Source organism: Heloderma suspectum, chromosome 1 (genome assembly GCF_057233095.1).
Source record: "Heloderma suspectum isolate Gila_16-S chromosome 1, 16-S_ref, whole genome shotgun sequence".
In the NCBI taxonomy this organism is placed as follows: domain Eukaryota; kingdom Metazoa; phylum Chordata; class Lepidosauria; order Squamata; family Helodermatidae; genus Heloderma; species Heloderma suspectum.
The window spans coordinates 190,110,509-190,120,615 of record NC_139458.1 but is presented as its reverse complement, the minus strand read 5'-3'; the positions used below and the strand labels follow the sequence as shown (position 1 = coordinate 190,120,615).

The window sequence follows — 10,107 nt, the reverse complement described above, 5'->3', positions numbered from 1 at the left end:
AAGGGGGGGAAGGCAAAAAAGGTTACTCTGCTTAACTGTAGAGGAGCGCCCTGCTCGGAGAACAATCGTAGTATTTTTGCAGACTGCCAGCTCCTACCATTGGTCCCTCCGCCCACGTGATCGTATTTACCAATACTTGGAGTAAATCAATCCGCTAAACTGTGAGGTTGGGGGGCTGGGGTTGGTGTGATGTAAAAAGAAAACCTCAACCACAAACAAGGGCAACAAATCCGCCCCATCTCAATTCTTTTAAACCCAAAATGTAATAGTATGCACGGGGGGGGGGGGGAGAAAAACCTTCCCCCCCTTCTGCCTTGCCAAGACTCCAAGCGGGCGTGGCTCAGTAGCACAGCAGCAGCCCCAAGTTGGAGGACTATTTCTTCACCTTCTTTGAGTGATTTCTGCCATTCATTTCTGCAACCAGCCACACGCAGGGAAGTTCTGGCAGGCTTTGGCCGGTCCTTGCCCCTGAAAACAGCGGAGAACACCCCACTGCAAGAAAGAGAGAAGGAGGGAAACGCGGGTGGGGGTGGGAGGGAAACACACCACCACCCAATGGGAGATCCTTGCCTGTGAAAACAAACACTGCCAAAAGCTGGGAGTGTGCGACGACTCCTCATAAAACAGGGAAATGTTAACAGTAAAAGCCCACAGTGCGGAGACTGCCATCTTTCCAGAGGAAGGCTGGGGGGTCGTTTCCTTTTAAAAATAAAAATAGGGCAGAATAAGAATGACTGAAAAAGAAAGGAGCAGAGAAGAGGGAGAGGGGGCGAGCGGAAAAGGAAAGAGCTGCCCATTGCGTTGTTTCAAAACAGGTGGAAGACCTCTGCAATGATTTTATGCCTTTCAATAAAAATTTTATGAGGTGCATTTGATTATAGATTAATGTGTCCTTCTAATAAAATGGACTGATGGCACACGAGAAGAAGCCTTCCTCCCCCCTCCCCCCGCCACCTTCTCGCCTCCACGACTGACGTGAAGCTGAGCAGCAGTCCGCACTAGCAGAGGGCTTGAAACTTTTGGATTCAAACCCGGAGGTCTGAATCACTGCCAGGCACTTCAGAGGGGTGTGTGTGTGTGTGTGCGTGTTTGCCGAGCGGGGAAATAAAATGAATGAATAAAAGGAAGGACTGAACGCGCTCCGGGCGGCTTCAACGCAGCCCGTTGGAAAACAGTAGTTTAAATCAAGACTCCTTTGCAAATATTCTGTAACAAACAGGACAGACACCCCTGCAGTCTCTCGCCCTTCACTTTCTTTTTAAACTTCCAGGATGCTTCCAATCCCTTACAAACATTTCCTCCCCCTGCTCCTTCCCACCCCCCCAAATGAGTCAAGGAGATCCAATCTGCTTTTACCACCTTTATTATCTACTTGCAAAGGCCAAGTTTCCGGCGTGGGTTTTGGACCTGGAGCAAACATCCCGCCGTTATTGAAAGCTAATTGACCCATTTATTGGTCTTCTTGTATTGCTGTTTGGTCTTCAGACAGGCTTAGAAATGGGTGTGCTTGAATGTGGAGAGAATGTACACAGGGTTAGTTCAAATCCAGATCTCTGCTTGCAATACACACACACAGGGCAAAGACATGACTTCCTAAGCAGAGCTTTACCAGAGAAAGGCTGAAATTCCTAGTTATTTCATGATTGATTGCTCTCTTAACGCTCCTTTCGCAGATTTTCTGGAAACCATATCTTTTACATTAGTATGTTAAGGTTTTATTTGCTGTAACACACACACGACGGTCTTTATGTCCAAAGAAACATACGCCCTGTTCGTTACATGTTCACATATGTGTGTGTGTGTATACACAGTGCACACACACACCTACACATTATTCATACCCCCCCCATCTTAACCAGTATAACCATGCGAAAACCATTACTCCTAGGTTCTAGCAGAATTCACTTTCAAAGTGACATGGGTTAGAACAGCAGCCTTACAATGCCATTTCCTAGTGGCAACATCTTTGGGTGGTGAACGGGAACCCTTCTTTTCAAAAATCGATCCAAATATGTGTAGTTTGCATAGTAGTGAAGAGACTGAACCGATTGATACTACCACCGCCACCCCCACAAAAAACAAAAACAAAACAAAAGCAGACATTTCCCCTCCACACACACCCATAATCGTCTTCTACCCATTTCACAATGCCCCATGATGTGGTGTAAGCACAGATAAACAGAGACGGATCACTCACACACACACACACTGACCCACATATTTTTAAATATAAATGTGTAATCCAGGCGCCTTCCATATATACACACCCTGCGTATAGATACACACACAGTTTACTAACTATTGATACGTATCCATACAAGCATTCATCTAAAAGAACAATGGGGGGGGGAATGTGATGTCACTGTTTCCTTTATGAACTGCCTGGGTGTCGTTAGGCAAGCAAACATTTTCAGCATGTTAAAAGCAATTTCCTGATTTAGCAGCCAAGAAGGGGCGTTTTGCGGTTAGTTAGGAGTCCACTTCTCAAGAAGCGAGGTCGGCGGCTTCCCATCGCTTTCTAGCCCTTTTTGAAGGTGAAAGCAATTTCCAAGCATTTGGACTTCATCTGGGAGTCATGTTCATTTGCAAACCCCCTTTTAACAGTTTCTGCTGCGAATTTTTCCCCGGGTCTCTTCTTCCTTTCCTCCCCCTCCCCCTCGCCCCCCCCCCCAACCCTCACACACATTCCCGACTCCTCTTTCAAGATAAAGTGGCTGTTGGCAATATTTCGCAGCTATGTCCGGGCGCGGGGGCGGGGGGAGGGTTAAGAGTCGTGAACTTCATTACCTTGATATCTGCTACTAAGAAAGGGAACAACAACAACAACAACACAGAATTGTGGGGGAACCGAATAGGCTTGGATTTTGACCCTGTAGCGCAAAGGGGGAGTTTTTCCGAGGTGAAAAAGGAGAAGGCCCCGGCCACATATAGGTGGCAAAATGGCCTCTCTTATTTTCAGAAGATTCTTAAGTAAGAGCCAATGCGGGGATTTTCATTTTCATTTTTATTTAAAACATCTATCTATATCTTACATCATATGTAAAAGTGTGTGTGTGTTGCATTTGGCTGAATGTATTCAAGGAAAATAAGGCGAAATTAAAACGCACATACCAATTATATTCCGCTCACATACTTAGGTTTGCAACAAGCAATAAAAAGCTAAGAAACAGCATGTTTATCCTGACAGTTTCGGCCCTAGAGTTGTAGTTATTATGGTTTTGCTCTTGTTTTCCCCCCAGAAACGAGTCGACTTACCATTTATGGGTGGATGGGTTGAGGGTATCCCGCGTAGGTCGTGATGTTTTACTAGCGTTTTAGCGCTAGTTCATCAGACTCCAGCGACCCTTACGCACAATATTTTACTCTTTCCTCACGACCTTACAGTGAACAGTTGTTTGGTTTGGGTTTTTATTTTAACTAACCAGACTGACACAAACTTTTCTCCCTTTCCGTTTGGATTCCACATGGTCCCACTCCAGGGGGAAAGAAAGAACCTTGAGCATAAAGGAAAGACGTGCAAAACAGTAGTCTGTTGTGATGTTTCTGGTTTCGTTTTGTTCTTGAAAGACCAAAGGAACCTCGTGACTTTACAGAGTTTATTGCATTATACATGCGAATAGGACATGCACAAAGAAGAAGACATATTGCTTGTTATACCACTACGATTCCACGTATGCACCACAAGGGGAAAAAATGTCTACAGTTGAGGATGAAAGATTCCATTGCACCAAGGACAAGTCTAATGCACACGGGAGAGTGGATAGTTACATCGTAAAATGTGCTTTTGTTCTTTCTTTTTAAAAAAATTGCCTCCCCACCCCCGAAAAAGGTTCTTTTTTTTTCCTTTTCTTTTAATTCTTAAAGTATTTTATATATTCAAAATGTTATGGCCCGTGTAATAGCCCCCACATAAATACCACGTGGTTAGTTAAAAACATGAAAAGTCACATTGTCTGGATGTTTGACAGCTCCAATAAGTTAAGACCAAATGATCATATTCAATTAGAGTTTACCCTGCATTACGATGAGAAAAAAAATAAATTACACGTGCTAGACTTTTTTTTAATATATATATATATATATGTATATATACTCATCATAGGAACATACATAGAGACACTTGCAGCACTAAAAAGAATGACAAAAGGTCACATTCTATCAGAAATTAAAAAAAAAATGGAAAATGAAGGGGTGTACTTTATTTTCCCTCTTTCCCCACAAAGTCTTTCCTACATACATAGCAACTGGTAGTAACTGAGCCTATATCTCAGTTATTGCGGCCAACCCGCAGGTTAACTGGTTTAAGAGAAGGTCAGGTTAGCGGTCAGTTCTCGGATTCGGTTCTCCCTGCTCATCTTCTTGAGTTTCATTCTGCGGTTTTGAAACCATATCTTCACCTGCCTGTCAGTGAGGTTTACACTCTTACTGATCTCTAGGCGGCGCTCTCGAGTGAGATACATATTGAATAAGAACTCTTTCTCTAATTCCAGTGTTTGATGTTTAGTGTATGGACACCTCTTCTTTCTCCCACTCTTTGCAGTTAACCAATTGCTGGTTGGAGTATCAGACTTGATTTCCTCTAGCAAAATCAAAGGAGAAGAAAGGAAGGAAGGAAGACAAAAACAAAATAAAAGAAAGAAAAAACACCTCAGTCTGTTATAGTGTAGCCTTGGCCATGAACCCACCTCCATTGTGTCTGGCAGATATGGTGGCTTGTGGGTATTAAACATTGCTAAAGAGAGGTGTACACACTGAAATGGGGTGGGTTAAAAAAAATGGTTTCCAGAGTCGAATTAAACAATGCCAAGCAACACCGCATACCATACTCTGGATTATTTCTGTAGGTTTTCGATACATTATCTTCATACATGCTATGTGTTAATATGCAGATTTCAACTAGTGGAGGACATCTGGGACATTTTTCTAAAAATCTTGGTAACTTTCCAGTGGTCACATTTTACTGGACCTGAATTGTAGAAACTAACCCAAACCTTATCAGCCACTTGCTCAGAAAATGCCACGCTTAAAAACAGCATTATCCCCATGCATTTCGAAGGAGATTCATCTACATCACTCATGCCATTAAACAGCCAGGAAAACAAAGATGGCCTTTTTACCTTCGACTAACACCAAGATTTGAAGGGGGGGATATGAATATCTCACAGCAATGACATTTTTCATTCCCCTTTTAGGATTTTTACCCATCACAGGCAAATTTTGACCTAGGCTTAATACTGATTGCCTGCAAATGTTCTACACTTGGTATATACACAATTAAGGTCAAATTTACACCAGAGGATACCAACTTATTTTTTTTTTTAAAAAAAATAAAGGCAGGTTTCCAGTTTTGGTTTTCTGGTTTTGATGTTCCACCATCTTAGCCCCTCTCCAAACGAAGCCCCTTTGCGCCCCTATCCCCTTTAAAGGACAATGAAATAAACATGCACACACACACCCTTCAGTTATTTCATAGCAACCTCCAAATCGTAGTAAACCTTTGGAAACCTAAACTAGGTTGTCTAAGGCACCAAATCCCCATTTTAGATCCCTTGATCTATGAAAGAGAGGCCCGTTTCCTATTGTCCATCTCCTTCAAACTTTATATAGCTCTGCGGCACCTCCTTTAAAAACAAAACAAAACAATAAAGTAAATAAAATAACACAAACTTATCATGTTTAGTAACTGATCATCGTGTTTAGTAACTGATGCGTTTAGACACGGAGAGGAGCCACACGAACCATTTGATCTCAACCTGACCGAGGGGAAGGGGAACTGGCGGCAGTTTAACAACCTCTAATGGAAAAAGCCCCCTGGAAGGGACTACTGGGCAGGGCATGTAGCAGTCTGGCAAAGGGAAACGAAAGCACCTATTGCATGCATCGAGCTTTGGATGCCTCCAAGGGTGTGGAAAAGATGGATACAGTAAGCACCGTGGGCAAGATCCTAGACACGCGGGTCTTTGCCTGGAAGCTGCAGAGAGCCTAGCACCTGCAGCGCGAACAGGGGGAAGGAGGGAGCCGGGAGGGGAGAGAGAGCCCTTTCTGCTGAGCAGTTATGGCTGCGCTTAAGCCGGAGCTCCTGTGGTTTACGAGACTAGTGCCCAAGTGAGCCTGCCACCACGTTAGCATCTCCCAGCTTCGTAACGATACCGACCTTTGCTTTCTTTTTCTTGGGCTTCTGGGCTGGACACCGACGCTTCCGCCAGGCAGCTCCTGTCGTCTTGCAGCGTGGACTTGGCTTCGGGACTTTCCACTTGAGAGACTTTGGCGGAGTTGTCTGGGTGAGGGGGGTGGTGGTGGTGGCTGCTGCTGCTGCTGCTGCTGCTGGGGTTTTCATTCATTTTCTTCTCCATCGGAAGTTGGGCAGCTATCTGCGGTTTGGAAGCGCCGCGAGGGTTGAGCTGTAACATGACTGTCGAACTCGTCTCGGGGCTGTTATTGTACTCTTGGGCTTTCCCCGTGGCGTAGGTCTGGCTCAGCCTGAAATAGCCTGGGACGGGCACCTCGGGGTTTTCAATGGGACACGAGTCAGAGACCAGCCTCTGGTAGGAAGGAACTTCGGAGGAAGACACCAGCTTCGACCTCTTATCGGAATACATGCAGCAATTGGTTTCTTCCTTGATACTGGCAGTAAAGGAGCAAGTGGGGACCTGCTGACTAACAGGTTGCTCTATTCGGCAGGACCTGTTTGCATCTGTCCAGTTGTCTACTTGAGGTATATAAGGATGAACATTCATACCCACACTCTGATGATTCACTTCTCTTTTTGCCAGAGACGGTAGCAGTCCACACGTTTGCATCCCATAAGTCCCAATCTCTGTGCTGGGTGGCATGTACATGCTGGCGCTGTTGGAATAGAAGCTATCGCTCCTGCAGGCACTGATCAAGGAATCGACTAAAAAAGTATTAGCGGCAGGAGAGCTGTTGGGAAAGGACATTTTGGGGAGGAATTTGAAGAAGAGAGATTGTGTCCTTTGTAGGCTGACATCTCTACGAAAACATTCCCTGTGTAATTGTGGATGCCTCTGCACAACCACATGACAGCCGAGCCAATGAGATTTGAAAATGGCCTTGAGCCGCTACCTCCCCGCCGGTCACGTGCTCCCCGGCACACTCCGGACTGCCGCGCAAAGGTGGTCAACAGCGACATCTAGGACTTCCAGGAGAAAGCGCGCGCGCTCCTCCAGCACGAGCAGCGGCAGCGGCAGCGGCAGCGGCAGGACCAACCCCCCCACCGTTCTTTTTCCCTTTTTGTGTGTGCAAAAGCCAGTCCTGGCGCACTGCGCTGATTTAAAACAAGGAAATGCATGGAACTCATCTGCCCCTCTCTCACACACCCTCTTTAAAAAGAAAATAAAAGAAACGCCGTAAGCGAGTTACTGTCCGAACTCAGCCTGATCTTGAAAGCCGCTCCTGCTCTTTTGCTCCAGAAATCTAAGACGGGTACTTCGGCAAAAACCTTGCTAGGCTAAAGTGAGGGAAGGGAGCGGGACACACGCGCGCACGCACAACGCACACACAGAAGCATGCATCATACAATGCAAAGTGGGGCGTTCTTCTCATTTCCCCCACCTGTAAATAATAATAATAATAATAATAATAATAAACGTCTTTCCCCCTCCAGCCTCATGACTGACCAACATTCTCTTCAGTTTCATTAATTGGCAGCAATTGTGTCCCTAGAATAACAGTTCCTAAAGCTCAGCCCAGGAAAATGCATCCTTCTCTCTTTCTCCCCCCCCCCTTCCCATCATAATCAAACTCTTTTTAAAGAAACAGCATCCAATAATAGTCTCCAAAAAGTTTTGGGGGACACATACACAGCTGATTGTGCCTGTGATCTCCGAAAGTGTTCATAATTTGGGGAGGATACAAAGGGAGGGAAATAATGTTTTCCTTTTATGGATTTTGTAAAAGCATTGGTTCCTGACAAGTGCAAGGTACAAAAGGTTGTGCAATTTATTAATACAGATTAAGAAGAATCAGGGCGATCAATAAAATTCTCATCTACATTCTTGGGCCACTTGGTAATTTTCTTGCTTCTGAAGCTTTTTCAAGAGTTATACCCTCTGTTGCCACACACGGGAAGATATTTTATTAACAAATCAATCGAGACTTTGTAAAGGATAAGATTAATAGTTAAGATTTAGCATAATGGTGTTCGCGTTATGAATTATTGAAAATTATACTATTGATTTTTCCTCTTTGCCACTAACCAAGAAGGTCAATTTTTGTTTTAATACAAATTGTCAAATATTAAAACCTAGACTTTGTCATAAGTTTAGTTTTATAGTTATGCAAGACCCGCCCCCTCCCAAATTTTTCACAGCCCTTTCTCTTACTATACATATGAAGAAAATTTCTTTGTCCACAAACATGGAAGCAGGAAAAAGGTGAAGTTTTCTTATATAATATTGTTGAACATTTTAAAAAATAGACACATGCATACATAATAGAATAGGTAGTTCTTGCTACATTTGTCAATGACCCAACTTTATATATTAAAAAGAGTGATGAATACATGAATACAACCATCCCAAATTCATGAACATAGACATCAACAGTATTACTGCCTATGTGGAAATTCGGATATTTCTTTTAGGATATATTTCCTCAGTTTAGTGTTTTCTCTTTCGCTTTCTCCTTATGCTTACCTCCGTATCACCAACTTTTGTTAAAACTCAAGTGAGTGTGAAAGTACTGACTGTTTTTAAAAAATTATTAAAAATTTAGATTCCTCGCCTGTCCCCCTCTTTTTGTCAGGTTTGTTTTTCTTTTCAAATATCTCTCTTATTAAGGGATTTTCAGACACACACGTCATGTACTTGTGGCTAAATGTTGCTTTAGATTCGTCTATTTATTTGGGATTTCGAGTTTTCCCCTATTACCTCATCCTTCTTCTCTCCTTCTCCCCTTTAAAAGAAAACCTCAGGAAACCCAAAACAAATCATATAAAGGATGTTTTAAATAGCACCCTGTTACCCGTGCTATTGTTGGGAAAGGACAACTTAGCCAGCATTATTTTTTTTTTCATTCTCATACCGTATCTTTGGCACTTGGCGAGGGGGAGGGGATGTTCCCCTTTAAAAAAGAAGATTGTTTCCATATCCTTTTGTTGAAAACAATTCCCCTGTTCAAAAAATCTCGCGGTGGCAATGAGACAGACCTTTTAAAAGCTTATCGCAGCTGTTCAAATACAACATCATTGTCAGGTTAAGAGAGCCAGTGGCTTTTACGGCTCCAGTCTCCCTCTCCAGTTTCTGTGTTGCTGCTGGAGTGTTTAAATCTTACCTTCGTAACATTCCCCCTCCATACACTCACACCCCAGATTTTTCTGAACCCCTTTAAATCCTGGGTATATCCTCACCCTCCTCGTGGATGTGGGCTTATAAATAAGGGATGCCACAAGAAGGTTCTTGTTATTGTTGGTGGTCGTAGTGTGTGTGTGTGTGTGCGCGCGCGAGCGCGTGAGAGGGGGAGAGAGAGAGGATTTTTGTCCCCCCTCCTCCTATTTAAGATCATTATCAGAGCCATTGCTAAGATTTTGTCTGAGCTGGGAAACAAACAAAAGTGGAGGTCATGATGCACCCTCTTTGGGGGCCGGCTTTTTATGTGCTTTCCAGCAATTTCCCTTTCTCCCCCACCTCCCCCCTTCCCTCTCCCCTCAAAACAAGACGCCAGACAACCCACCGAGTTTAAAGCAACCCAATACTATTTCCCCCCCTGGTCTGCAGTTTGAGACTTAACCGTGAAATCTAATCAGGGATTTTATTCCCATCAAATAGCCTTTCATAATCCTTATTTACACTTTAAGGAGTGTCCTAGAAATATCCCAATAGTAACATCTTCCGAGCTTTATTTTATTTTATTGTATGGGTGTGTGGGTCGCCCAGTTGTAACCTTAAAACAATAAGCCAGACTCCCCCTGCTTTACATCCCAGGGGTCTCTCCATTGTTTGATGAACTGACTCGGGAAAACTCCCTTTAGGTAGGATTTTTTGCTAGATTTGAGGTGGCAGATATCTATGATCTCTAATTATTTCGCTACAGGGCCAATCCACTACAGTTTCGAAGGAACCCATTGATCATAACCAATCAGTACTTTAA

The 10,107-nt window shown here is 43.7% G+C and overlaps 1 protein-coding gene across 2 annotated transcripts; it reads right to left on the bottom strand.

Moving 5' to 3' along the window:
- Window positions 1-4,301: 4,301 nt before the first annotated feature.
- On the bottom strand, window positions 4,302-6,988 carry HOXD10 (homeobox D10). Of its 2 annotated transcripts, XM_084813654.1 has the most exons (3): window positions 6,320-6,988; window positions 6,155-6,277; window positions 4,302-4,579 (listed from the first exon to the last, which is right to left on the bottom strand). In XM_084813654.1, exons 1-3 carry the CDS (start codon window positions 6,936-6,938, stop codon window positions 4,302-4,304), a joined length of 1,020 nt encoding a protein of 339 aa, XP_084669780.1. In that variant the 5' UTR covers window positions 6,939-6,988. The 2 variants fall into 2 exon arrangements, with proteins under 2 accessions (XP_084669780.1, XP_084669771.1); XM_084813645.1 differs by having other exon boundaries at window positions 6,155-6,988.
- Window positions 6,989-10,107: the final 3,119 nt, after the last annotated feature.